Genomic DNA, 27,889 nt, shown 5'->3' with positions numbered 1-27,889 from the left:
ATCATGCCCTAGCAGTGGCCACTGCTTGAATGCTGGGCTCAGCAGGGCTCAGCTCGTCAGCACGGCTGCATGACCTTGAACCTTGCATCTACCGGCTTAGGCTGAGACTGCCAGCACCTTAGTGCACAGAACAGCCTGGAAAAAAACTATGCCGTTTACTTCCCAAAACAACCACATCCAAAGGGTCTTTTCCGTACCCCAAGCAAATCCCACTGGCCAAACTCCCAAGTCACGTTTTATTGATCTGTTATTAACTCACCCACATAAATACATATAATAAATACAAAAAGAGCAAGCGTGGTTGTAAGTCTTTGGTATACACAGCTTTCTCCTCCTCTCATTGCCCTCCTTCCCTGTGTCTGTGCACATCTCACGCTCACATTATTTCCTTGGATACACAAACAGTGCAGAAGTAAACTGTGTGCTGAGCCCCTGCATCAGTCAGTGGTCTCCCAGGGGCCCAGCAGCCCTGATGGTGGCCTGGGGAGGGACAGGCCATGGAGGACTCACACATAGTCGTTCAGCCTGTACCCGCTGTATGAGGCTGAGGTCACCGAGGGAGCCCTGTTGTCCTTGTAGGCAGCTGGTGGGTGGTAAGCAGGTGCAGAAGTGGCCATGGCAGCCCTGGGATGGGCTTGGTAGGGCCTGTAGGGGGCCTCATCCTGGCAGGACAGGCAGAGCAGAGTGCCACCGATGAGCGACAGGGACGAGGAGATGAAACCCAGGTACAGGGCCTGGCCGATCTCAAACTTCATGCCACTGGGCAGCAGTGGGTTGTAGAAGTTCTGCACCACGTCGTTGGTGGTCCAGGACACGGCCACCATGCAGAACAGGCCAGCCAGCAGGAAGAGCGCACCCCCGAGCACAGCGAAGGTGGTCTTGGCCGGTGTGCCCTTGGCACAGCGTGTGCATTTCATGCCCACCACGGCACAGGCACAGGCCATGCCAGACAGTAGGCAGGAGATGACCATGAGCGCTCGGGACGCCTGCAGGTCACGAGGCAGGGCCAGCAGCGAGCGGTAGATCTGGCACTGGTAGATGCCCGTGCTGTGCCACACGCACTCCATCCAGAGCCCTTTCAGGTAGGACACAGCAGTCAGGATGTTGGTGCCCACGTGGGCGGTCCTCCGCCAGTGCGGCAGGATGGTGGTGATGAGTGTGCCCACCATGCCCAGGAAGCTGAGCAGGAAGCCCAGGAGCTGGACGGCTGTGCTGGCCATGGCTGAGGGCACCCGCTAGCCCCACCCGGCAGTACCCTGGTCCCCCGGATCACGCAGCTCCCCAGGCACCTGCAGGAGTCCTAATAAAGCCGAGGGGGGAAGGAGGAGGGAGAGAAAGTAAGACAGGTTAAATATTATCTTGATGCATTTATTTCTCCCCGAAAGTGAGTTTTCCTTAGGCAGCTGGTATGATCATTAAAATATTTTAGAAAACAGTTCCTGAGAAGTCACTGGGTGGAAGAGTAAGGTGCTTTCCCTGGAAGGCCAGAGCTGGAAGGGATGGCAGTAGGACTCACAGCCTGTGTGTTCTGTGGACCGCAAGGAAGGACAGACCAGAGCCCCAGTTTCTGACTTCTGGCACAGACCTGTGGGAGCTGTGTGGGAAGATCTGCCTTATGTCTACCCTCAAGTACTTCTGCTGCTGGCGATCTTGCTTCCTTCTTTTTTGGTATGTAATCAATAATAACAGTTGTTAAATCACTAAATGCTATCCTCACTGACTTGGACTGACAGTGTTAAGGTTTGTGCCAGTTACGACATTGGAAACAGCTTTGGGTGTCATCAGCATGCCGTGCTCTGAAGGAGGTCACTTTCCTGTCATCCGGGTGGGAGAGGGTCAGCCCCCAGAGGTGGGTCAGACACTGCCTTCGGAACTCCAGAGGAGGTCAGGACTACCAAGGTCACCAGCTACTTAGATGCTGTGGTCAGGAACACAAGCCAGCGCCCTCTCCTCCAGCTTGGAGCCTCCCAGGTCCCCCAGCCTGAGACAGCAAAGACTTGCAGAGGCTTTGTTCAGAGGAGACCGTGGAGCCACTTTGGAGGTTTGGTTTTTTTGGTTTTTTTTTTTTTGGCAGTACTGGGGTTTGAACTCATAGCTTTGCACTGCTAGGCAGGCATAGCTATTGCTTGAGCCACACCTCTAGTCTGATTTCAGAAGTTAAAAAAATCCTAGGCATTGTGGAATATAAAACACTTTGTGAGGTGAAGGACTCAGCACCTGTGTAATGCTGGGTATATGGGGACACTCAGGAAATGATGAAGGAAGGAAGGAGGGAGGGAGGAAGGACAAGCAGGAGGGAGGGAGGGAGGGAGGGATGAGGGACGGGGAGGGAGGGAAAGGAGGGGAGGGGAGAGAAGAAGGAAGGAGGGAGAGGGAGAAGAGAGATGGAGGGGGAGGGAGAGGGAAGGAAAAAGGAAGAATGAGTGGGAGGAAAGAAAGAAAGAGGCAAGGAGTCGGGTTGATGTTTTCCTGACTTTTTAAGTGATTCTTGTTCACAAGTTCACAGTTTTCTTTACACGCATTCTGTATGTAACTGGCCCTGTTCCTTGCGTTCAGTCCTTCTCTCCCCCATTCAGCAAGTACCCATCTGGTCCACTGGTACCCTCAGGTGCCATTTTAATCTTGCCACCAAGAGAAAGCACAGGGCCGGCCAGCCTGTGGTCACAGCCATGGAGGAGGTGGGACCCTCCAAGGCTGTGGTGGCCACTGCAGCCTGAGCAGCCAGAGCAGCTGCTGGCAGACCCACGCCACATGCAAGTGACGCCAACAGTGCTGGGTTAATGCGCCTGTGCACCGTGTGACTCTGATGTAACGCCAGGGAGGCAGGGCTGTTCCCATCCCTGTCTCACAGAGGAAAGGGGATATCCAGAGGATGCCTGATCTCGCTGGAATTGTTTGCTTTCATTCCTCCTCTAAGTAGAGTGCTTGCCTAGTAAGTGCAAGGCCCTGAGTTCAAACCCCCATACAGCCAAAAAAATTCATTCCTCTTCCACATAAACTTCCCCAATGAACTAGGACTATACTTGTCTCGAGAGCTTAGCGGGGGACCTTGGGGAGGTTGACATCCCAGAACAGTGATCTTGATCCTTTCGCAGTGGTTTAGGGAGCCAGGGCCTAAACCACTGACTTAGGGACTAACTGTCCTGCTTTCCTAGGGACTGAGGGGTGTCCAGATGGAGGACTTCCCACGCAAAGCAGGACAGTCCCTCCAGGTAGCTCAGGGGCTGCAGACATCTCAGAAAGACCTCTGCATTCCCTTCTACCCTGCCTGGCCGCCGCCTCCAGGCTGATGTGGCACAGGCCGGTCCAGGGAATCTGCGTCTTCCTCCCATCTCACATGTCAAGGTCAGTCATAAGTCCACTGATCCTGAAGAATGTGGCCTGAAGGCTAAGCTCGCTTGACCCTCTTAGGCTGGGGCCTGGAGTTCATTGGAGGCTGAAATATTTATGGAAAGTAATGAGGGCTAATTTTAGAAGCCATTAGTTTGCTATTTTCAAACTTGTGCTATAAGGATATGCTAATTTAAGAAGAGAGTGTTAATGGGCCCCAACTCCCACACCCCAGTCCCTCTTAGTAGCAGCTGCTGCAGGCATCAGGTAATAAATTCATCTTCCCAGGGACTACTTTTCCACTTTGGCACCAGTCAATGGAAAAACAGCCTTAACTGAACGCATTGCCCTGGAAACCCAGCAAAACTCTTCCCCAGGCCGCAGAAGGGTCAGCGTGGGAGGGCTCCTTGCATAGGAAGGTGCTTCCCAGGCCTGGCCTCAGGTGGAAGGCTGACTTTGCTGTCACCTATAGGCCTTTCCCTGCAGACTCCTTAGTGTGAAAACATTTGCTAGAGAGACCTGGGTTCAAAACAAATGTGGTTCCAAGCATCAACTTCTGAAAGTTGTCTCATTGGGCTGGGTGGGTGGGGCACCTAACAAGGTGTCCTGTTCCAGGGATGAATAAATGTGCGTCTTGCTCTTGGGCTTACAGGGCCCAGAAATCACCATCCTGGGAGGGCAGGAAACGGCCCCTCTGCACTGGGAGCCGGGTAGGGGAGGGTTCCCACTGAGTGCTTCTTGCAACTGAGCCTTTGCAGACCATCATAAATATCAAAGATATTTGAGAAAAACTGGGTGACTGTAAGGTTTTAAGTGGTTCCTAACAGGCAACTGTACATGGCCACCTTCCTAAGCAAGGTCTCAGGTGAAGCATCTTCTAAGCTCACTTGGCTCAAGGTATCCCTCTTGACTTGAAGTAAAATGATTTTGGTGGAATTACGCTTAGTCCCTTGAAAGTTGAGGCAATGGTGAGATGGGATTGATTTAAAAAAAAAAAAGATAATTTGAGGGCAAGGAGTGGTAGTTCACTCGTGTAATCCCAGCTATACACGAGGTGGGGATTGGGAGGATCACAGTTTGAGGCCAGCCTGGGAAAAAAATTAGCAAGATCCCATCTCAATGAATAAACCGGGAGTGGTGGCATGAGCTTGTCATCCCAGCTATGTGTGAGGCTGTAGATAGGAGGTCCAGGCCAGCCTCAGGCAAAAACATGAAACATGACAGGCACCGGTAGTGTATGCCTGTCATCCCAAGCCATTTGGGAGGCTGAGATTGGAAGGATCTCAATTCCAGGCCAGCACAGACAAAAAAATTTGTGAGACCCCATTTCAACAGAAAAAGCTGGGCATGGCAGCGTGCACTTGTGGCCCTTCATGCAGAAGCATGAAGCAGAAGGTCCATGGTCCAGGCCAGCCCAGGCATACAGCAAGACTCATCTCTAAAATAACCCTAGCAAAAAGCACTGGAGGCGTGGCTCAAGGGGTAGACCACCTGCCTAGCAAGCACAAAGCCCTGAGTTCAAATGCCATATCACCAAAATTTTTTTCAAAATAAAAAGTAGAGAATTTGATTTTCAGAGGGGCGGGTGAACATCCGTAAGAGTCCTCTCAGGATGTCTGACTTGTCCTCCACCAAGTGTGAGAAAATCCCTGGGCTGCAGAGTAACGTGAAAACCTGTGTAGGGCAGTGGGGAAAATCCCCAGACCTGCCCTGGGCCCTTAACCAGCATCTGGTTTTCTGAGCACCAGCTCTGAAGGGTGAGAGCTTTTTCCATAGAAACTTTTATGTCGTCTCCTTCCTCTGTAGTCTGTGAGCTACATTTTCTTTATTTTAAGGAAAGAACTTTTAAGAAAGTAGTCATCTTTGATGCATGGTGGGTTTCTCTCATTTTGCTCTCCTGCCAGGCTGTCTGGACCCCGCCGTGTTGCTTCTTCAGTTTTCTCAACAAATTCAACATCACTTCTGTGGCCAGGAGGGATCACAGGGCCAGGACTAAGGGACAGATATACTACATGCCAGGGCTTGCGTCTGCCCTCTGCCATGGTCCTTTCTCCCACTCTGTGGGGCTGTGCTCAGGTCTCCCCTGCCATGTGGGCTTCTTGGATGGTTGCAGATGGGGGCTGGGAAGACATTTGTGTCCCATGCCCTCCCTGTCGCTCAGAAGTCCCCCCTTTAGCATTTGTCCTCTGTTCCTCGCACTTGGCTCTTTGGTCCTTTCCCTGCCATGGTGCAGAAGGAAGGGTCATTCCTGGAGCAGGTCATCCATGGGAAAGTGGAGTGAACCAGGCACATTGGAAGTTCCTTTACCCAGATCCACCTCGCCTCCCAGGCACGACCATCCAGGTGAAGACCTGCACAGTTTGGCCCAGAGCCTTAGTTCGTTTTGGACTGCTGTGTAGTCGGAATGGATTTAGAGCTGTTGGGAAGGAGCCATCACAAAGCTGTGTCTCTCAACTGCTCCTAACAACATGTTGGGTCCATTACAGAGTTGGCCTGAATCTGCTTTTAACTTTAATGGTGAGAAAATGAGCCATTAAGAGTGCAGAGCTGCATTCAGCAATTTAAGAAAATGTCTGGTTCCAAACCCTGTAATGTTCTCTTTCTTTCTTGGCAGCACTGGGGTTTGAACTCCAAGTCTTATACTTGCTAGGCAGGTGCTCTGCTACTTGAGCCATTCCACCAGCCCTTTTTTGTGATGAATTTTTCAATATAGGGTCTCAAACTATTTGCCCAGGCTGGCTTTGAACTGCCATCCTCCTGGTCTCTGCCTCCTGAGTAGCTAGGATTATAGGCGTGAGCCACTACACCCCTGTATGTTCTCCCTGCCCCTCACCCACTGCCTCTTTGTTGTTGTTTAGCTGTCTCCTGAAGACTGGAATTTGGGAACAAAGACTAACTAGAGGGAGATTTGCACTCATCTACCTGAGCTAGATCAGCAACACCACCCAACATGAAAAAGGAAACTAATTTGTATGCCCCATGACAATGAAGGCACTCTGACATGTATTCCCTCAGGCTGTGCTGGGAACCCGGTTTCCAAGTGAATCTCTTTCCCACAAACTTCTTTTGTGGATCTTTCCTGCAAGGTGTACTTTGCAGAAGCTATTTTAGCACATCTTTACACAAATACATGAGAAAGCAATCAAGTGACAGCTTGGAAAACCCCTCATACCCATGTAGTATGGTATGGGGCTTTTGGCTCTAAAAACGAAGTTTCCTTCATTACTATTCCAAACTCTGTAACTTTCCTTGTGTTATTTTTCAGACTGGCAGAACTCTATATTTTAAATTACGAGGCCTTTCTGTGCCATCTGCACAGGCTCTCATGTAGTCTTTCCATGAGAGGCAGAGATGCGACAGTTATATGGCTAGAACTTTGTCATGACAGGGCTTGCTGTTGTTTTCCAGGAAAGCCAGGGTGAAATGTCTTACCAAAATCACATCAAATGGCAAATTATAGATTAATCTCCTCTCCCAGCTCTTTTGGATGGATAAAGAAAAATCTCTTTCTCATAATGAGAACAGGTTTGGGGAAGAGCTTGTGCTAATTCAAATGAAAACCATGGTAGGGCAGGGCAGGGCTGGGGGAGTGGCTCAAGTGGCAGAGTGCCTGCCTAGCAAGCACAAGGGCCTGAGTTCAAACCCTCAGTGCCACCAAGATAAACCAGCAAAGGCCATTTTCAACTCACAAAGATGGAAGAGGCTATTGATTTGCTGCAAACTATCAACTCAAGCCACCATGACCACAAAAATTCTAAATCCTTTTCCAGGAGGCATTGTCGCTCTTCAACTCACTAAATTTCATTTGAATTCTTTAAAAATGTAGCCCATCAACATTTAAGAGGAAGCAGTTGCATTTCACTTAACAAAACACACTGTGCCTTTTCATTGCTGTCTTTCCACACAAAATAGTTGTGTAGGTTTGTTACATTGTTTTTTGTTTTTCAAAGTTTGGATAACCAAAATCCCACCATATGAGAAAAAAATTATTAGAAGCTGGGTGTGGTGGCTTATGCCTGTCATCCTGGTGCAGATTGGGAGGATTGTGGTTTGAGACCAGCTCAAGTTCCCAAGACCCCATCTCAACCAATAAAACTGAGCATGGTGGTGTATACCTGTCATCCCAGCTGTGGGAAGCACTGAGGTCCAGGCTGGCCCAGGGAATAAAGCCAGACCCTATTTGAAAAATACCTAAGGCAAAAAGGGCTGGGGATGTGGCTTGAGTGGTAGGGAGCTTGCCTAGGACGTGCAAGGCCTTGAGTTCAAATCCTAGACTCCTCCAAAAGTAGGAAACTTAAAAAAAAGAAAGGTGGACATAAGGATATTTCTAAAGTGTTAAATGGTAGATGGGTAACAGTGTTTTGTAAGAAAGCTTTCTACAGAGTATGCTGTGAGTTGAACTGTGTTCCCCAAAAGAGATATATTGAAGTCCTAACCGAGAGGCCCTCAGAATGTGACTTGCTTTGGAAACAGGGTCATTGTGCATGTGACTTTGTAGGAAGTGGTCATACAGAGCAGGGCGAGTCCCCAGACCAACCAGACTGGTGTCCTTCTGAGACGAGATCATGGGAAGATGGCACATGGAGATGGAAGCAGAGCTCAGAGCGATGCAGCTTGAAGCCAGGGGACCCACAGATGCCAGAAGCGCTGGGAAGCTGGGAGAGGGGCGTGCTGTGGATTCTCCCCAGAGCCCTCAGCAGGAGCCAGCCCTTGATTTTGGGCTTGTGGCCCCCTCAACTATGACAGAATCCATTTCTGTGGTTAAACAACCTTAGGGCTCTTTATTAGGCAGCCTCAGTAAATTCCTACAACAAACCAGCCATGTGGCAGCTCGGGAAGTTATAGGAAAAACACTCCTGTCTGAATACAGAAGATGTGTCCTCTACTAGAACAGGCATTGTGTGTATCTGGTGGCCTTTTGTTTGTCACAGAAAAACAAAGCTGTGGTCAGCTCCATGTTCCAAAGTGTGGAAGACAGACTCTGAGGAGGAGAAGGCTCTGGAAAACTCTCAGTAATTGTGAAATTCAAGAGCAAGTGCCGCCTACAGTGAGTGGCCCACACGGTGATCCAATGACTGGGGTTTCTAGATTTAAACAGCGTATAAATTCATTGAACCCACAAAGAGTTTTTATGGGGGGGCTCAATTCTCCAGCTTGTGTGAAGTTGGCTTGGCTGCACTCAGATTGGTGGCCAGCCTTTTCATTCTGAATGTCTGGATTTCTTAAATCAACATGTTTTAGTTTCATAGACCATAAAAAACCCAAATTGTGGCGGGGAGGCCAGGTTTGGGTAAGGTGACTCAGAAGGTGCCTAGGCTTTACCTTGGAAATCAAGCACAGCCTGGTGGACCTCCCTTTAAGACTTACATCAAAATGGAGAAAAATAACCAAACCCAAAACCAAGCAGTAGGACACTGTCACAGCTGGGCTGGAAACCTCCATGAATAAGACAACTCTTCTGTGACTTTTGTAAGCCTCTGAAGTTTATTTATTTGAGCATTGAATTTATTGCTGTGGTTACAAATGGGTGTTAACTGAAAGCATAAGTGTAAGATTTATTAATGCTAAATAAAATGCTATTAAAATTGATGTTTGAGCCGGGCACCAGTGCTCACGCCTGTAATCTTAGCTATCCAGGAAGCAAAGATCAAGAGGAAAGTGGTTCAAAGTCAGCCTGAGCAAATAGTGCCTGAGACCTTATCTCAAAAATACTCAACACAAAAAAGGGCTGGCAGAGTGGCTCAAGTGGAACCTGCCTAGTAAGCATGAGACCATGAGTTCAAACCAAAAAAATTTTTTTAATTATGTGTAAACTTCATTGTTGTTGAAGTTTCAGCAGGGACTTATTTTAGTGTAACAGGATAATGTATAGACAATTGGGGAAAGGAGAAACATTTTCTGTTCCCCACACAGGAAGTGGGAGCAAAGACTCCTAAACCTCATTTTTTGAACACTCAAACTGACATTTATTAGCAGACAAAAGCCAATAACCAAAAGACCGTACCCAGAACCCCAACGTAACTGTCAATGAATCTCACCAAAGACTGTGTAAGTTGAAATTATATTCTACAATAATCACAGACTTTAACCAAAAATCAATCACAAAGATAACTATAAAACTCCCCTAATGCTGGGAAATAAAGCAACATACAACTAAACCCAGCAATCAAAGAAAAAGCCAGAATGGAAGGTAGATATTTGGAATCGAGCAATAAAAATCCAACACATCAGAAATGGCAGGATTCGGTTACAGTAATGCTTAGGAACTTAGAGCTTTGAGTGTAAGTATGAGAAAGGAAGGCTTAAGTTTACATCCCAGACCCAACAAGGGCAGAAGAAAGGAAAAATAAGAGTAGTAATTAATGATATAAGAAATGAACAATATTAAAAAAGCCCAAAATTAGTTCTTTGAGAAGATTACAATAGTTAAGTCTCTAATAAGGCCAATAAACAAATGTGGCCACCTCAGATTCTGTGGACATTTGGAGGATAATAAGGAAATGTGAACAATGTTTTGTCAATAAATTTGATAACTTGGAGATGTCCTTAAAATCTACTTTCTGAAAGTAGCATAAGAGAACGCACCGTCCGAGGTCTGGGGAAGAACTGAATCCGTAGTTAAAAATCTTTGTGATCCCAAGAGGCCACGAATAGCCAAGGCAATACTCAGTCAAAAGAACAATGCAGGAGGTATCACAATACCTGACTTCAAACTATATTACAAAGCAATAACAATAAAAACAGCATGGTACTGGCACAAAAACAGACATGAAGACCAGTGGAACAGAATAGAGGACCCAGATATGAAGCCACACAACTATAAGCAACTTATCTTTGACAAAGGAGCTAAAAATATACGATGGAGAAATAGCAGCCTCTTCAACAAAAACTGCTGGGAAAACTGGTTAGCAGTCTGCAAAAAACTGAAACTAGATCCATGTATATCACCCTATACCAAGATTAACTCAAAATGGATCAAGGATCTTAATATCAGACCCCAAACTCTAAAGTTGATACAAGAAAGAGTAGGAAATACTCTGGAGTTAGTAGGTATAGGTAAGAACTTTCTCAATGGAACCCCAGCAGCACAGCAACTAAGAGATAGCATAGATAAATGGGACCTCATAAAACTAAAAAGCTTCTGTTCATCAAAAGAAATGGTCTCTAAACTGAAGAGAACACCCACAGAGTGGGAGAAAATATTTGCCAACTATACATCAGACAAAGGACTGATAACCAGAATATACAGGGAACTTAAAAAACTAAATTCTCCCAAAACTAATGAACCAATAAAGAAATGGGCAAGTGAACTAAACAGAACTTTCTCAAAAGAAGAAATTCAAATGGCCAGAAAACACATGAAAAAATGCTCACCATCTCTATCAATAAAGGAAACGCAAATTTAAAACCACGCTAAGATTCCACCTCACCCCTGTTAGAATAGCCATCATCAGCAACACCACCAACAACAGGTGTTGGCGAGGATGCGGGGGAAAAAGGAACCCTCTTACACTGTTGGTGGGAATGTAAACTAGTACAACCACTCTGGAAAAAAATTTGGAGGCTACTTAAAAAGCTGGACATCGATCTACCATTTGATCCAGCAATACCACTCTTGGGGATATACCCAAAAGACTGTTACTCCAGAGGCACCTGCACACCCATGTTTATTGCGGCACTATTCACAATAGCCAAGTTATGGAAACAGCCAAGATGCCCCACCACTGACGAATGGATTAAGAAAATGTGGTCTCTATACACAATGGAATTTTATGCAGCCATGAAGAAGAATGAAATGTTATCATTCGCAGGTAAATGGATGGAATTGGAGAACATCATTCTGAGTGAGGGAGCCTGGCTCAAAAAACCAAAAATCGTATGTTCTCCCTCATATGTGGACATTAGATCAAGGGCAAACACAACAAGGGGATTGGACTATGAGCACAGGATAAAAGCGAGAGCACACAAGGGAGGGGTGAGGATAGGTAAGACACCTAAAAAACTAGCTAGCATTTGTTGCCCTCAACGCAGAGAAACTAAAGCAGATACCTTAAAGCAACTGAGGCCAATAGGAGAAGGGGACCAGGAACTAGAGAAAAGATTAGATCAAAAAGAATTAACCTAGAAGGTAACACCCACGCACAGGAAATCAATGTGAGTCAATGCCCTGTATAGCTATCCTTATCTCAACCAGCAAAAACCCTTGTTCCTTCCTATTATTGCTTATACTCTCTCTACAACAAAATTAGAGATAAGGGCAAAATAGTTTCTGCTGGGTATTGAGCGGGGGAGAGGGAGGGGGCGGAGTGGGTGGTAAGGGAGGGGGTGGGGGCAGGGGGGAGAAATGAACCAAGCCTTGTATGCACATATGAATAATAAAAGAAAAAAAAATCTTTGTGATCCAATGAAGAATGCATCTAACAAACATTTAAGAAAGAAGTCAGGGGCAGGGGTGGGGCTCAAGTGGTAGAGCTCCTGCTTAAGATGCTCAAAGCCCTGAGTTCCAAAAAAAAAAAAAAAAAACCATAGAAAGAAAGAAGCCAGGTACAGTTTCTCAAGCCTGTAATCCTAGATACTTGGAAGGCGAAGAGCCGGAGGATTTAGGTTCCAGACCAGCCTGGGGGGGAAAGTTCTCAAGATCCCATCTCAACCAATAAAAGCTGAGCATGACTGCACGCACACCTGTCATTGCAATCACACAGGAAACACAAACAGGAGATCAAGGTCTAGGCCAGCCTAGGCATAAAGCAAGACTCTATCTCCAAAATAACCAAAGTAAAAAGGGCTGAGGGCATGGCTCGAGTGGTAGAGTGCCTGCTGAGGCCCTGGGTACAACTCTTAGTACTATAAAAAAGAAAGAAAGAAAAATAATAATAAGTAAATAGTACTGGTATACAGTTCTTTTCAGAGATTAGATGAAGAGAGAACATTTCCCAACTTTTTTGGAGGTTATTATGCTCTTGCTACCATAACCTGACAGTACAAGGACATTTGAAGAAAATTGTAGGTCAATAGCCTTCATTAATGATGATTTAAAGTTTATTTTTGTAAGCTCATTTTGAGTCCAGGTACTCAAAAACTATTAACTATTGATAAGAGTAAAAAAACAAAATCACAGCTAAATTTATTGTTTATGACATACCAAACTGGTGCTAAGTGTTTTCCCTGGTGTTTATTAATTCTTAAACAAATCTGCAATGTTCATATTTCTGTCCTCACTTACAGATGGGGAGACTGGGGTTATAGAGGTTAAGTAACTTGTCCAAGGTGTCTGAAGAGGAGGCTACCGTGATATTTCAGGTAAGAGATTTTGGAAGACTAGGTCAAGGCCGTAGCTACAAAGCTGGGTGCTGAGAATAGGTTGGTTTCTGGATACATCTGGAAGGTCAAGCCTGGAGGATTTGCCAGTGGTTAAACTGTGAGGTGAGAAAGAGGTGGCCAAGCTTATTCCCTTGGGATGCTGGAAAATTGGAGTTGACATTTTTAGGGATGGTGAAGACTGTGACAGATGTCAAAATCTGAGTTTGAGGCTATGATGGTGAATTTTCTGTGTCAACTTGCCTGGGCCACGGGGTTATCCAGCTATTTGACCAAACATTATTCTTTGTGTCTGTGTGACAGTGGTTGAGGTGAAATTAACGTTTACATCAGCAGACTTTGAGCAAAACACATTACCCACTGTAATGAGAGCCACATCCAATCAGTTCAAAGCCTGAATAGAACAAAAAGACCAGTGTCGCCAAAGTTAACTTTGGCAGCCATTAGAAAGTGCCACAGATGAGAGATTTATTTTCTCATAATTCTGGAGGCTGGAAAGACCAAGAGCAAGGTTACGGCCAGTTCCTAATGAGGATTCTCTGTGCTCAGTGATTCATTTTTGTGCATGCGCAGAGAAAGCTTTCTCTCTTCCTCTGCTTCTTAGGCTACAGTCCCACCTCTGAAGGCCCCATATTCAAACATCACATTGGGAGTTACGGCTTCAACACATGGATTTGTGGAGGACACTAACGTTCAAAAAAAAAAAGATTTCTTTCTTTTCTTTTTTGATAGTTCCTTAGCAGAGTGCCTTCCAACTGGAACTGTGGCCTGGGCCTTCTTTGATCTGCAGTTGCTGGCCCACTCTGCAGATTTTGGACTTGCTAATTTCATGATCATGTGAGCCAGTCCCTTACACGCATCCATACACATCTTACTGGCGCTCAGCCTCTGGAGAACCCTGACTGTTACAGAGAGTGAAGGGAAGGAAAGAGGCATTTGCTTTAGATGTGTTTAGTTTGAGCTGTTTGTCCCCACTCAGGTGGGGACAACCTTGGTTAGATACATAAGGGCAGAGTTCAGGGAGGGAATGGAACTGGAAAAGTCCACTTGAGACCATTGGTGTGGAGATGGGATTGACAGCCATGAGGCAGGATGAAAGGCCCTGGGGAGTGAGTACAGCCAGGAAAGGAAGGGCTTAAGGGCTGGAACCATCCAACATCACAGATCAGGGTACTGAGGAGGAGGTGGAGGTAAACATAAGGAGTGAGCATGCAGGAGTCAGCCCAGAGGGAGGGCAGTGAGTGAGGACAGAGCTCCACTTTGGCCTTAGTGACCCACTGCACCAAGCTGAGTAATCAGATCATGAAGTAACTGAGCACTGGGACTTGATCCTTGGATTTAGTAACTAGAAAGAAATCAGATAGTAAGTTTCGGTGGAGTGATTGGTTGGGTTCAAGAGAGAACAGGGAAGGAGGGGCAGGAAAGAACAAGGCCAAAGAATTCTTTCAAAGACTTGGACCACCGAGGGGAACCAGAAAATGGGGCAACAATGAGAGGACAGGGTCCACAGCCCACAAAGTTCAGGGTATCTGCAACTTGGACAGGAAAAAAGTTGCCTCTTTTATTTCATTGACTTCTCATTTGTAATTAGCCTTTCCTTTAATTATGAATGGAGGCAGACACCTACTGCAACATGACCAGTGTCCAGGACTCTGTCAGCTGTAGAAATCACCCACACAGCTAGGCCAGTGATCTGAGATCATTGACCATGTGTCGCTATTTCAAAATTACGGTATTTACAAGACCCCTGCCAGATCACGTGATGTAATACGTCCATTAACAGAGACGCACAGAAATGACTAGGAACAAAATTGCCTGAAGATATTTTGAGAGCTGTATTTCAGCATAATTACCATCCTGTGTATTATTTTATACGTTCAAAAACATTCTGCTGAGATGCATAAGGCTCCCCAGATTGCCAAAGGGCGCCAAGGCAAAACAACGAACAGTCCCCAAAACAACATCCCAACAACAAAACTAAGTCGCCAAGAACATCAGCCACTTTGGTTTTGTTGTTTTGAAGACAGAAAAGTGGACTGGAAGCATGTTTATAAGCCTTTGGGAATGATCTAGGGAGAAAGGAAACATTGACATGTTGAAGAGATGCCCCGGAGGGGACAGCAGGGACCAGGGTGCACCCACAGTCATTCCAGACTGGCGCAGGAGTCAGCAGATGTGGTCATGAGCACCCATGGATATACTAGGATGACTCTTATTTTTTTTTTTGTGGTACTGGAGTTAGAACTCAGGGCCTACACCTTGAGCCATTCCACCAGCTCTTCCTTTTATGATGGGTTTTTTCTAGATAGGGTACCGAGAACTATTTGCCTGGGCTGGCTTCGAACTGCCATCCTCCTGATCTCTGCCTTCTGAGTAGCTAGGATTACAGATGTGACCCAGCAGTGTGCCTGGCAGCTCCAGTTTTGTCAGCAAAATAGGAAGCAAGGCTCTGTCTCCAGAAGGAAGGCAGGGGCTGGAGGCAAGGGTGCTGTGGCTGCCCAGAGCAGTGAACAGAACTGGACCAAGCTAAGGAATCAGAAGCTGGCCAGCCCTGGTGCCTGTGTGAGGTCAGTGGCCACAAAGGTACACAAAGGACTTTGGCCACTGGATGGTGGGCTGGACAGCTGTCCCCAGCACAGGTGGCTGAGCTGGGGAACCTGAGTGGGCAGAGAGCTGGATTGAACTCAGTGGGGATTTTCCTAGGTGGAAATAGTGAAGGCAGAGGGGCTGAGGGAGGCCAGTGTGCACACAGGGGAATGACTGTAATGGAGGCCCTGGAGGAGCAGCTGGGAAGGAGGGGATGAGGCCATAAGCAGAGACAGTGAAAAGGTGATAGGAGCAACAGATGACAGGTGTGTGTGGGGGGGTGGGGAAGAACATTTAGGGCAGCTTCCCAGGAGGCAGGAAGGCAGGACAGGGACAGGACACTTGGAGTATTTGTGAAGGGTGATGGCTGTCAGTGAGACCATGGGAATGGTGGGACCCTGGGAGGGTGGAAGACAGTTATAGGGACCCACTATGAATGGCTCAGAGTGACTTCCTTCTAGATGTCTCATCTTGGTGTAAGCGTGGACTCCCTGATGCTCCACTTTTTTCCTGTGAACTGGAGGGGAGGAGAACTAGAGCTGGGCAAAGGCACACAGGTATGGGAATCTGAGACAATGGTGATCCTAACACTCGGTCTGTCTTTGTCCTGTCCCTCTGTCTGATGTTTGCTGGACTGCCATGTGAAAAACACATCGGTCCCAGAAATCAGTCTTCCGTGTCTTTTATTCATAAGCCATTTCTCTTTCCCTGATATCCAAAAACCTGTTCTTTTCTGCGAAGCAAGGGAGTAATGAAGACACGGGCTAGCTGTCCACTTTGAGGCCAGGAGTCGAGACGCTGGGGGTGGACAAATTATGTCTGACTTTGGCAGCAAAATGCACGTATTGCTGACTTATGTGTGTGATCCCAGACAACTGGACAGAAGAGATAAATGGGGAGTTGGTCTCTTTGCTTTTCAGTTCTTTCCTTGCCTTTGCAGGGTAGAGAAGGGAGCTTCCAGCGTGTGGCTGGGGAGAGGTGGCTGGCCCTCCCAGTCTGGGGGTGGCTCAGGTCCTGCCAGCTCAACTCTGGGTGTTCCAAGTAAGGAGGATCCAGTGGTTCTCTTCCCTCCTTGAAGAGCTTTAAAAAGACCCAGATGTGCTGGTCACCCTCAGAGAATCTGGTACATTGATTGGGGAGGGGAGAGGGGGTCCACGCATGGGAATTTCTGAGCTCCCCTCCCTGCCAGCTGATTTGGATGTGTATCCAGGTTTGAGAAATACTGTCTTAACTGATGTGCCTTCTAAAGGGCCTGCCAATTGTTTAAAAGAATCCGAAAATGTTTAACAGAATCATGGAACAAAATGTCTGTTCCACTGGGCCTGCCTGCTGACTTTGGGCTCTCTCTGGGCTCCCTAGAAAGGCGGTCAACTGTGTCTGGCCTGGTTTGCTCCCTGTCCCCTGCATATTGTCTAATCTACCCACAAGCCTTTGGCTCTCACACTCCCTTCTGCCTCAAAAACCTCTTCTTGATCCTATACCTCATAATTCCTCTTTGACAGTGAAGCACTAGGAAGAAGGGGTTCCTCTACTTACCACCTGGCTTCCACCCTCCCAATACCCCACCTAAGCCTGTTCATACCACCTCCTCCTGGCCCCTCACCCTTTGGGTATTCAGGTTACCTTGTATGCTAACCTTGTCCAAGAAGTTACCCTGTGACCATTTGTATTTTCATGGATGAAAAAAAAAAAAAAAAAAAACAGAAACCAAACCCAACAAACTCTTGGCTTTGGCCTCAGCCAGTGATACTTTGGTATATGTAATGTTTAGAAGTTTAGCGTTAACAGATCAGGGTTAGGACTGCAGATTGCAGAAGTCTGGGTGAAGGTCAAGGCCCTGCAGCACCTGGCAGTTCTAGCTTGTCCTTCAGACATGTGCACAGTCGCCAGGCTGTACACTTTTCTCTGAAGCATACTGGGTGTCATAGGTTACCTTTGCCTGCTCAGGACTAGCTATAGAATTTGTAGAACCCAGTGCAAACGAAAATGCAGGGTCCTTGTTCAGAAATTATTAAGAATTTCAAGATTCTTAATCTTGCCAAGTGCAGAGCACTTCAGAGTGCAGGCTCCAGGTGACACACCTGGCCCTGCCTGCGTGGATGGGCTCTGGAATTGGATATTGAATTTTCCCCTTCTTAAATGGATGAGTCCATTTAGGTTGAAAGGACCAGGAGACACTCTTGCAGTGTTCTGTTGAATAAAAAACTATGGTTTCAAGTGTTTATTTTTTCTTAAGTGTAGCCAGATGCCCTGTAAATATCTACCAAAGAGGAGCCTTTCTGAAAGAAAGCTATTGCTGGTCCCTGTGCCCAAGAGTGTCAGCCAGAGGAAACAGATCTGGGGTTCTGAATATTGTTTTCATTCCTCTCTCTTCCATGGAAGCTGTGGGGTGTGTAGGTGGCCTGATCTTCACCCCAGAGACCACTCTACTCCAAGCCTCCCCCACTGTGGTGAGACCCCAGCCTCAGAGTGAAGTGGTAGAGGCAAGGGTACTGTTTCTTCTCGTCTCTTTTACAGTCACCCAGCAGGGAAAGGTGGAGGAGAGTGTTCCGCTTAGGCCCTGTAGCCCCCCCAGCAAATGACCTTAGGTGGAAAATTCCTGCTCAGTGTTGCTGTTGGCCACCCACTGAAAACCCTGTGGCCGTTGTACCCATTTGTCCTGCAAAACACTGTGCAGAGTCACAGGCTGAGAGGGACATATGAAGATCAGCCGGGTGGAGGGAAGTTTGGGTTTCCAAGCTCCAAGAACCACTCCTGGGCTGGCAGGGTTGACAGCCTGCATCTTAAGCTGACTTTGGTACAAGACTTGACTTGGCACTTCTGTGGAACAGGGGAGTTTTTCCGATACAAGCAAGAAAAGGCTTTTTCAAAACAAAAATGAACATACTCAGCTTTGTTGCTCTTTCTCTTAGGAAGAAATGAATTGGAAGACAGGAAATGCTTATTTCTGAAATTTTCATAGTACTAAGGAAGAATGTGTGTTTCTTCTTGTGTGGATTTCTCAGTAGATGCCTTACGGGTACTGAGCCCATTGTCCAGATGGGTAAGTCAGACACAGTAAGTCTAGAAGACTGGCAGATCAGAGGAACCCAGATAAGGATGGAGTCTGGTGCTGGCTTCCACTCTGACTAACCTGCTCAGGCTTGTGTAACTCACCTGGCTAGCTACCTCAGGCACCTGCTTCCAGAACCACGTAGAAGATACTACGATAATGTATATGGAAACCTGAAAGCCCAGGAGAGGAGGCTCCAGCAAATGGGAGCCGTGTGTACTACTGAGACTTTATCATCCTCACAGATAAACTCATCCGCACTCCAGGGAACCAACCAGAGACAGACACCAGCGAGCGTGGAGCCCAGATGCAGCTTCAGACACAGGCCAAGATGCCGGGAGCCTGTGGTGTTGGGCAATCGTCTGTTTTCCTGACTTCAGAACTAACCCCAGGCTTACGAGATTTGGGGGCCTTGAAAAATTCGAGACTCGAACCTCTCGGCGGGAATGTGCAGCCGACAGCCAGCATCCTGAGTGCCTTTAAGGTTTTGGGGAGCTCTCAGGTGCTAATAACCCTGTCTTCCCTTTGACTCTGCCTGGGGTCCTTCTTGTAGGTCCTGGGGTGACTGGGGCAGCTGTTGGGGGGGTGAGGTTCAAAGTAGTGGAAGAATTAGCTCACATATCAGATTGCACAGAATTTTTCCTCTTCGGTATCATTTTTACCCTAAGAGAGAGCTACAAGTTCCTTGCCCTTTCTCCCTTGCTAATGTGTGGGTGCATGGAGTGGGGGGACGCAGAGCAGAGTTTACGGGGTGAAGAAGATAATGTTCCAAGTCTGAAACTCCGAACACTCTGCCTGACCCTCTTTGCAGGAGAAATGAGGGAGTGAGAACAGATAGAAGTGGGCAGGGACAATGAGCTCCCCAAGCTGAGATGGGGTCCCCCAAAACACAGGTTCAGTCCTCACTGCCAAACTGAGGCCCAGTATGTGATGAGAGCATTCTGCCCAGACACTCAGGAACCGATTTCCATCCTTCCCGGCTCCTTAGGAGCCCAGCTGCCCTCACTCCTAACTCCTTGAAGTTCTCCGGGACCCTAGACCCAGCAGGAAGCTGCCTTTCCTGCAGGGGTCATAAGGATTAGCTTTCCTGGAGAATGAATGCTCCCTCCCCAAGTCACTGTCCTGGCTTCCAACCATGACCACCCATACACCTGGTCCCTGAGTCTCAAAGCTTCTGAGACAAAAGAGCGTCAACCCCAGCCACCCCCCAAACTCACACGTAAAATACCTTCAGTCCCATCCACTCGATGGTCTGGAACCCGGCTGGCACAAGTTCACTTGGGTAGCAAGGCTGCACCAGAGATGCTGTGGTGGTCCTCCTGCCTTCCCTCCTCCACCGACTGGAAGCTCCAAGGTCAAAGTAGCTGAGAGAAGACTGTCTAGACAATTAATGTGCTCTGTGAGCACAGTCTGCGTGGGCACACGTGCCCTTTGGTTAAATCTCTCGTGCACCATGTGAGGTGGCCCAGCTGAGGCAGACATTCAAGACCAACCAGAAATGTCATTTCTCCATTTTGGAACATGGTCATTCCCTTCCTAAAACGCTCCTGTAGCAGGCAGGTGAGGCCTGTCCCTAGTCCACAGTCCAGCCCGGCCCCCTGGCTGAGTTCCCTGTTCAGGTCCATTGGCTGTTTCACACTTGCTGCTCCATGTCCTCTTGGTGGTTTCTCTAAACAGCCACCTGTTTCCTGTCAATGACTAAAAGCCCTCAGTGAGTCCCTTCCTGTGCCCTTAGTTCCTGACCTCTGTGACCATGTCCTCCTCTGAGCCATTCACCTGACAGTTGTCCCCATTGCTTTGAACTTTTCTCATATTGAGCAACTCAGTTTCTGGGTTACTATGGCTCTGGGTGCATGCCAGAGAATTCTGAGCAAGAAGCACTTTTATTTGTTTATTTATTTATTTTTGCTGCAACTGCAGTGGTGGGTGATTCAGGTGATGTCTGTGGGTGCAAGGTCCCACCTGGTGGGTCAAAGGCACAGTGTGGATGATGGATAATTTGCCACGAGCTGGAAATAAGAGACATGGTTTAATGAGAAGGTAGAGTCTAAGGCAGAAGGGAGGCACGGGATGTTGGACTTGAGAGCCCAGAGGGCTGGCAGTTGGGACTGCCTCCAGTCCGTGCCATGGGTGACTCTTGGAAGTGTGCTGACAGCTGTTGCTTGAACTTGACTTGCATTTTTGTCCCTTTCTCATTTTGATTCCACCAGATGCCCCATAGCCAAGAGTCTGGGTGTCTGGGAGTCTACCACAGTACTCATCAGACTTTGGGGCTTTGATTTGCTGTGGTAGAACTCTGGCATGGGCACATGGTCCTGGGCGTGGACCGGAAGCCTGGTCCCTGCTTCCCTGGCAATAGGATGGTGGAGGACAGAATGAGGAAAGTCTGGGCAGTGCTGGTAGCTGGCAGCAGAGTCCAGAGTCTGTTAAATAGTGATGGGGAATCCATCCACAGTCCAACACTGCATAGTTTTGGTTTTTGTTTTTTGTTTTGGCCTCTTCTCTGCAGTCATCAGTGAAGACCCCTTCAGTTCAGGGTCATTCCCAAGCACAGAGCCTCTTCTATTTAGAGGTTTCACACCATATATATTACTTCATTGTCTATGACAAGATACTTAAAGTCACAGCAGACTTTTACCTGACGGCACCCTCCACCCCATTTCGGGGTGTAAAGAATTTACACAGCCGAAATGCAGTTGCTTGAAGGAATGAGCTGATGTGGAGATAGAATTTCTGCTTCTGTTAAAAAATAATATTTTAAGACTATTGGCACCTGCTAGGGGGTGCTAGCATATATAGTAAGATATGCCCATACCAGCCACAATTTTATGCTGAAATTTTTTTTCATTATTTTTGTTTTGAGACAAGCTCTGTCTATGTAGCCCAGGCTGGCCTGGAACTCGAGATCCTCCTGTCTCAGCCTCCTGAATGCTGGGATTACAGACATGTGCTACCACTCTTAGCTATACTGGATATTTTTGGAGATAATTTTTAAAACAATTTTGCTTTTAAGATGATTTGGTTACAGGAAATACATTTAATTTATAACTGGCTTTGATTTCTTGGCATTCATCTTGTATTCTTAGGAAATTCCTGAAGAAAGAAAATATAAAAGCTAAATTGTTTAAAAATATTTACATTAATATTACCTTTTTTGGAGGTGGGGTTGGACTGGGATTTGAACTCAGAACTTCACACTTGCAAAACAAGCAGTCTACCGCTTGAGCTACACCTCTAGTCCATTTTGCTCTGATTATTTTGGAGGTGGGTCTTGTAAACTGTCTGGGCTGGCCTTGAACTGCGGTCCTCCTTATCTTAGCCTCCCAAGTAGCTAGGATTATAGGAGTGAGCCACCAGAGCCAGGAGTCTTACATTCGACAATGAGTGAGGTAGACACGATACCATGTTTTGTGGACATGCTGTTAAACCATCGTTTGTCTTGATTTTCTTTGGGATAATCATTCCAGTTCTGAATTAAAGTATAAAAGCTCACAGGTCTGTAGCCTGTGCCTCTCGATGGATTGATTACATGGCCTTTCCTTGGCTGGATGACAAAGTCACAGGGACATCATGGGACTCAGTCTAAACATAAAGATATGGATCTTCGGATCAATATCCAGTAGTCATTGAACTCCAGTCTCTGTGAGCATTAGGATGGCCAGTGAGAGAGACAGGGTCTCCCGGTGCCGTCTCTGAGCATAGGTTACCCCGAATCCTGCTGCAGCCCTCTCAACTCAACATCAGCTACTCACTTGGTCTGTGCACCGTCAGGGGCTGCTGTCTGACTCTAGGTCTGCATCTGTCTCAGCCATCTCTGCGGGGGTCAGAGGTGTCAAGAGGGAGTTCAGCTGGGCTGGCTTTGCATCTCAGCCTTCAGGCAAATGTAGGAGTGCACTTGACCCAGGTTATCAGTGCTTTCAAACCATGGACCTGCCTTAGGAGGAACTCCTGGGCTGGGCCTTGGAATGTTCCTGATCCTCTGTCTGGGGTCACAAGGTATATCTGTGTCTAGTGAGGTCCAGAGGCAGCACCCCCTTTGGAGACCTCACTGGAAACATAGCGTGAAGGAAATGAGGATTCTTCTCTGTCCACTGCAACTACGGAGCTTGGGTCAGCCTTGGACAGGGCTCCTCCATCTTTGGTTAAAAGGTCAGGGAGAGGCCCAGGGAGAGCATCAGGTGACAACAAAGACAGGGACCAGGGTGAAGAAGCTGTAAGCCAAGAAGACTGAGGATCAGTGGCCACCACCAGAAGCCAGAAGAGGTAAGAAAGGGTTCTGCAGAGTCTCAGAGGTTAACATGGCCCTATGACACCTTGATGTTGGGCTTCTGGGGCTTTGTTATGGCAGTCCCAAGACACTAATATGTTGACCAAGTTTCAGGGCTATTGACTTGGAGAAAGAGTAATCATTGCTGAGGTCGGAGGTGTGGCTCAAGTGATAGAGCGCCTATCTAGCAAGAGTGAAGCTCTGAGTTCGAACCCCTGGAACGTAAAAAGAAAAAAATGTAGTCATCTCTGAGTTTGCAGTTTTCTTCATGTGTCATTTTCCTCTTACAGATACCAAGTAATATTGGAGCAGGGCTACCTCAGTGATCTTGACTTAACTGATTATGTCTGCAAAGACTCTAGTTCTAAATAACATCACATTCACAAGAACCAGGGGTTATGGCTTCATCCTAACTTTTCGCTGGACAGAATTCAGACCGTAACAGCTAGTCATATCTGTGCCTCACCGGTTACTACTAATGCAATGACATAGAATGAAATTATGATTTTCAGAGGAACAGAAAGATCCCAACTGTTACCAGTGATACCCAAATTCCTGCTAATCAGAAGAGCAGAAGATACTGTACCAATGACAACAGCAGTCAAGTTCACTTCCAATACAAAACAAAAGCAGGGTGCCTCCCCAGTCCTACACTTTCTTTCATTTTCTGAAACTACCCCTTTGTCCTGCCAGGCCCTCTCATCCTGAAATGAGTAACAACAAAGTGACAATAAAGGCAAACCAAGCCACTGTCTAGAAGCCACACAGCTCACCGTGGAGAGCCCTCATTTTTCTTCAGATATTATGGATTTGATATTATTAATCAAATAAATGTGATTATTATCAAATACAATATTATTTGATATTAATCCAAATATATTATTATGGATTATGATATTTTCCCATTTCTTGAAGTGATCTGTCAGGGACAGCAAAGACTTATAGGGCTTCTTAGTCTTATAGTCACACAGAATTTTGTGAAATTTCCAAATAGAAAATAGAAAAGCTAATTAAAGGTAAATGAATTTAGTAGACCAGTGAGAAAATGAATTAAGCCCGCTCCTGTTTGTGCTTTGATCCTCAAAGGCCGAAGCTCCTTTGGCTTGATCCCAGCAGCAGTGTGTTAGTTAACATGGGCCAGGGGCTTGGAATGGCAGTTTGTAAAATCTGACCTCACTTGTATTTACCTGGCGCCCACAGCTTAGCTGACACCAGTCTCAAAATCAGACATTTCAGCAGGGTCCTGTATTTGCTAATTGCTCTCTTGTACTCTGAATGCTGCAGATACTACTAACTTCCAAGGTTCCATCTGGTGAAAAGAAACATCCAAAAAACCATGCCTTAAAATATAAAGAGATCAAGAGAATTGAGAGTGGAGAACTCTCCTATCGTGGCAGCATTATTCAAAATAGCCACAGTGGAAACAGCCTCTGTGTCACGAATGGATTAACAGATCAACAATCATGGTTCACACACCGTTGAATATTCTTCAGCCTAAAAAGGAAGGAAATTCTGATATGTGTTACAACATGGGTGGATCTTGAAAATCTTGTGCTAAATGAAATATGCCAATCACAAAAGATAGATATTATATTATTCTCCTTACATCAAATATTTAGAATAGTTAAATTCATAGAGACATAAAGTAGAATGGGGGGTTACCAGGGACTGGAGGGACAAAGGAATGAGGATGTATTGCTTAATGACTGCTGAGTTTCAGCTTGGGACGATGAAAAAACTCTGGAGATGGATAGTGGTGATGCTTGTACAACACTGTGAGTATTCTTAATGCCCTAGAACTAGTCACTTAAATGATTAAAATGGTAAATTTTATGTTATGTATATTTGCTTCAGTCAGATTTCCATTACTGTAATGAAATACCTGAGATAATCAATTGAAAAAGAGGGAAAATTTACTTTGACTCACAGGTTTAGAGTTTCAGTCATGGTCAGTTGGCCCTGTGGAAAGGCAGTGCCTCATGGTGAGGAGTGGGGTGGTGGAGGGATCAAAACTGTTCACCTCCTGTCTGGGATAGGAAAGAAAGGGGAAGAAGAAGAGCCTGAGATCCCACAATCACCTTCACAGGAATGCCTTGGATGACTGAAAAACTCCCACTAGGCCCTACCTATAAAGTTCCATTATGTCCCCAAAGTGCCATCCTGGGGGCCAAGCCTTTAATGTATGGGCTTTTGGGAGACATTCGAGATCTAAACTCACCACAAATTACATACACAGAGAACACATTGGGTTGGAATTAGCCATTCTGAGTTGGACAACTCCACCAAGTGTGGCTTATAGCTGTCCATTAGGGCACAAGGGAGGAGCTTCAAGGGAATAGATATCCTCCTCCCCATTCTACCTCCTACCTCCATTCTACCTACTGCTGAGAGCCAAATGGCAAATCCACACCCCAGCCTACCCTGGAGGATGGACAACGGTGGGATAGAAGACCATGAAACAGTGAACTTCCTGCAGCAAGCCTTTCTTTTCTCACAGACGCCGGTGCTGTGGGAAGGCTCCCGTGGCCTGACAGGGGACCCACAGGAAGAGGTGGCTGTGTAACCCACGGTGGGGCCTGGTGTGCAGCAACCCCATCAGGTGGGCTGGGAAAACTTTGCTGAGTCATCTGCCTGCCAAACCTGTCCTGGATGCTACCTGATTGCTACCTCCTTAACACAGTGGTCTAGTGACAGTCAATGTCACCCTTCCAGTGTGCCCCAGACCTTGTAATTTCCCAAGTGCTTTGTTTAATGATGCCCACGGCTGTGTGTGCATGGAGGTTGCTGCTATCACTGTCAGGCATCTTGTCTGATCTCACCGCCAGTCATAAGGGTGGACCTCACCCTTGTCCTTCGAGCCAGGCCCCAAGTTCTTCCCTCCACTTGGTGACAACCTGGAGTAGCCAACCCTTCCTGAGCCATCAGAAAAGGAAGTTGTTCTGAGCAAGTGAGTTTGAGGTGTGCTCTGTGTCCAGGCACTGAGCACCTGATCAGGAGCCAGGGTGTGAATGAGTGTGGGTCTCAAGCATGGTTTTCTGAAAGGTCTTGTTCTCCACACCAAGTCCCAGCTTGTGCCCCATTCACCTGAGGGGCAGGATGACTTTGCAGAGGCCTGGTGTGACACGTGACAAGATACATTAGTTGCCACAGATCAGAGAGACTCACTCAGATGCCATCAGGTGCTTGTCCAAAAAGAGGGGTATGCACTGGGTATTCAATTTGATACACAAAAGTAGGTTTGTTTGTGCCCTTCCCCCAAAATATGCACACATACTTGTACAAGCATAACCATGTAGGCACACACACATGTGCACACACCTGGACACACAGAGTTTTATTCTTGAAATAACTTTTGAAAGGGCAAAGTCAAACCTTTCTAAATTCTCAGTAAATCAGGCAAAATGGAGAACTATTTTGAGCCAGAGAAGGGTCCTCTTTGACGTTCTGTTAAATTAGGAGGCTGAGTGCCCTTCACTACTTTTGGTACAAAACATGAGGCAGTGGTTTCCCTAATCCCTCATCCAGCAAACTCATTAAGGGCACATGTGACTGCTGAGCACAGTCCTGGCCCAAGAACAAAGGTCCCCAGACACCTTGATGACCTTCATTCACAGAGGGTCCTTTCTAAGGTTGGAGCTCCCGAGCGAAGCACTAATCGCTGTCATGAGGACCTGCTCAGGACTTTCCCTCTTACCCAGAGGCCTCTTCCATAAGGAGACTCACCAGAAAACCAGAAGCAACACAAAGCTTTGAGAAGCAGAACAGCCAGGAGTGTGACATGTTTCAGTGAGTCAGTGAAAGTCAGAAAGGGAGCCCAATGTCAGACTCAACCTATTCATTTTAATTGCCAAATGCTTTGGGGTTTTTTCATGTTGGCTTCATGGCAATTTATGTTTGTTCAGAAGACTGTATTTGCTACAGGATCTCACTGTGTTTACGTAGTCTGGTAATAAAACCCATCTGCCCGCAACCCTGGTTGGAATAAGAAGAGACATAAACAAATAAGCAAAAGATCAAGGGCAGAGCTGTTCCAGAAAGGGGGGAGTGGAGGGCTGGTTCACATGCTGCTTGCCAATGTTACAGGAGGCAAGTGACTTCTGAATGTCAAGTGTAAGGCCATTGTGAAAGCACATACAGTTTTGAAATAATATGGTATATTTGGGAGGATGGATGAGGACAACCGAGAACCCATGCTGTGCCTGGGGTCCATTTAATACTGTTCAGGAAGAACAGTATTAAGAAGCTTTACTGATGAGTCCCTGTGTCCCCCTCAAGACTCATGTCCACCCAGAGCTTCAGAATGTGACCTTATTTGGAAATAGGGTCTTCACAGATGTAATTGAGAAAGGAGAAGATCACACTGGATTAGGATGGACCCTCAACCCAGTGGCTGGTGTCCCAATAAGAAAAGGAGAGGACATAGGGGAGGACAGAGGCAGAGAGGCTTCAAGCCAGGGAGTGCCAAGGAGAAGGACTGAAGCCACCAGAAGCTGGAAGAGGCAAGAAGGACCTTCCCTGGAGCCTTCAAGGGAGCACAACACTCTGACACTTTAATTTTGGAGTTCTGGCCTCAAGGGTCTCTAGATGACAAAACTCAGATAGTCCCCCTTTCTAGCTGGGAACTCTGAGTTGCTGGAGCTCCATGGGGAGAGAAGAGAACTCCATTAGATGCTTAGCCTGTAAGTTAGGAGTTTAGGCCCAGCAGTAAGACAGAATGACTTTGAAAGAACACTTTTTGAGTCTGTCTTTTTTGTTTGCTGACTTGTTTTCCTTCCATGTAAGAGGAGACTGGAACTTTCTGGTGCTAAGGAGGAAGGAGAGCAGCCTTTCAGTGAGCCTCTGGGAGAGGCTCTGAGAAAGGGCCTTCATCCTGCCTCCTGGCCCAGGCTCAGCTCCACAGATTGGGGCTCTGAGGAAGTTCCAGCTGAGCTGAGGTCTCTCAGTGGAGAGGGCTGCTCTTCTAGCTGCCCTGGGAGGTAGGGTATGGAGGAGAAATGGCCAGAAAGCTTAGGGATTTTGGCATCTGATAGCCAATGTGGTTTTATGTTCTCATCGAGACAGTGTTCTCATAAGTCAGGCATGGGCAAGTGTCATTTTCAACCTTCCTTTAGCTCCTATTACTATGTAAGACCAGGCCTGCAGATTTGATCTGTGAGGGTCTTGTAATCTAGAAAAGTCAGGACACTGAATACAAGTCTCTGCCACAAGGACTAGGGGAAGATCAAGTCCCCCAGTGCTGGTGTGGGAGGGTCTTTTGCTGAAGAAGGGGAGTGTCACACACATTTGTTCAGATCTACACCCCCAATCTAACATCTTAGAGAGGGAACTTTTGTTCT

At 46.9% G+C, this 27,889-nt stretch overlaps 1 protein-coding gene and 1 long non-coding RNA gene across 4 annotated transcripts; one reads left to right on the top strand and one right to left on the bottom strand.

Annotated features, from left to right (window-relative positions):
* Positions 1 to 217: 217 nt before the first annotated feature.
* Cldn14 (claudin 14) lies at positions 218 to 19,999 on the bottom strand. Of its 2 annotated transcripts, none has more exons than XM_074072678.1 (2): positions 19,504 to 19,999; positions 218 to 1,300 (listed from the first exon to the last, which is right to left on the bottom strand). In XM_074072678.1, exon 2 carries the CDS (start codon positions 1,218 to 1,220, stop codon positions 507 to 509), a length of 714 nt encoding a protein of 237 aa, XP_073928779.1. In that variant the 5' UTR covers positions 1,221 to 1,300; positions 19,504 to 19,999; the 3' UTR covers positions 218 to 506. The 2 variants fall into 2 exon arrangements, with proteins under 2 accessions (XP_073928779.1, XP_020030318.1); XM_020174729.2 differs by having other exon boundaries at positions 19,515 to 19,997.
* On the top strand, positions 1,323 to 27,889 carry LOC141423192 (uncharacterized). 2 transcript variants are annotated; one of them, XR_012447852.1, is made up of 3 exons: positions 1,323 to 1,668; positions 12,556 to 12,630; positions 22,844 to 27,889. It is a non-coding gene; the product is annotated as an uncharacterized lncRNA (long non-coding RNA). The 2 variants fall into 2 exon arrangements; XR_012447853.1 differs by lacking the exon at positions 22,844 to 27,889 and adding an exon at positions 18,147 to 19,517.

This window comes from Castor canadensis, chromosome 5 (genome assembly GCF_047511655.1).
Source record: "Castor canadensis chromosome 5, mCasCan1.hap1v2, whole genome shotgun sequence".
NCBI lineage: Eukaryota > Metazoa > Chordata > Mammalia > Rodentia > Castoridae > Castor > Castor canadensis.
This window is presented reverse-complemented; position numbering and strand designations above follow the sequence as displayed.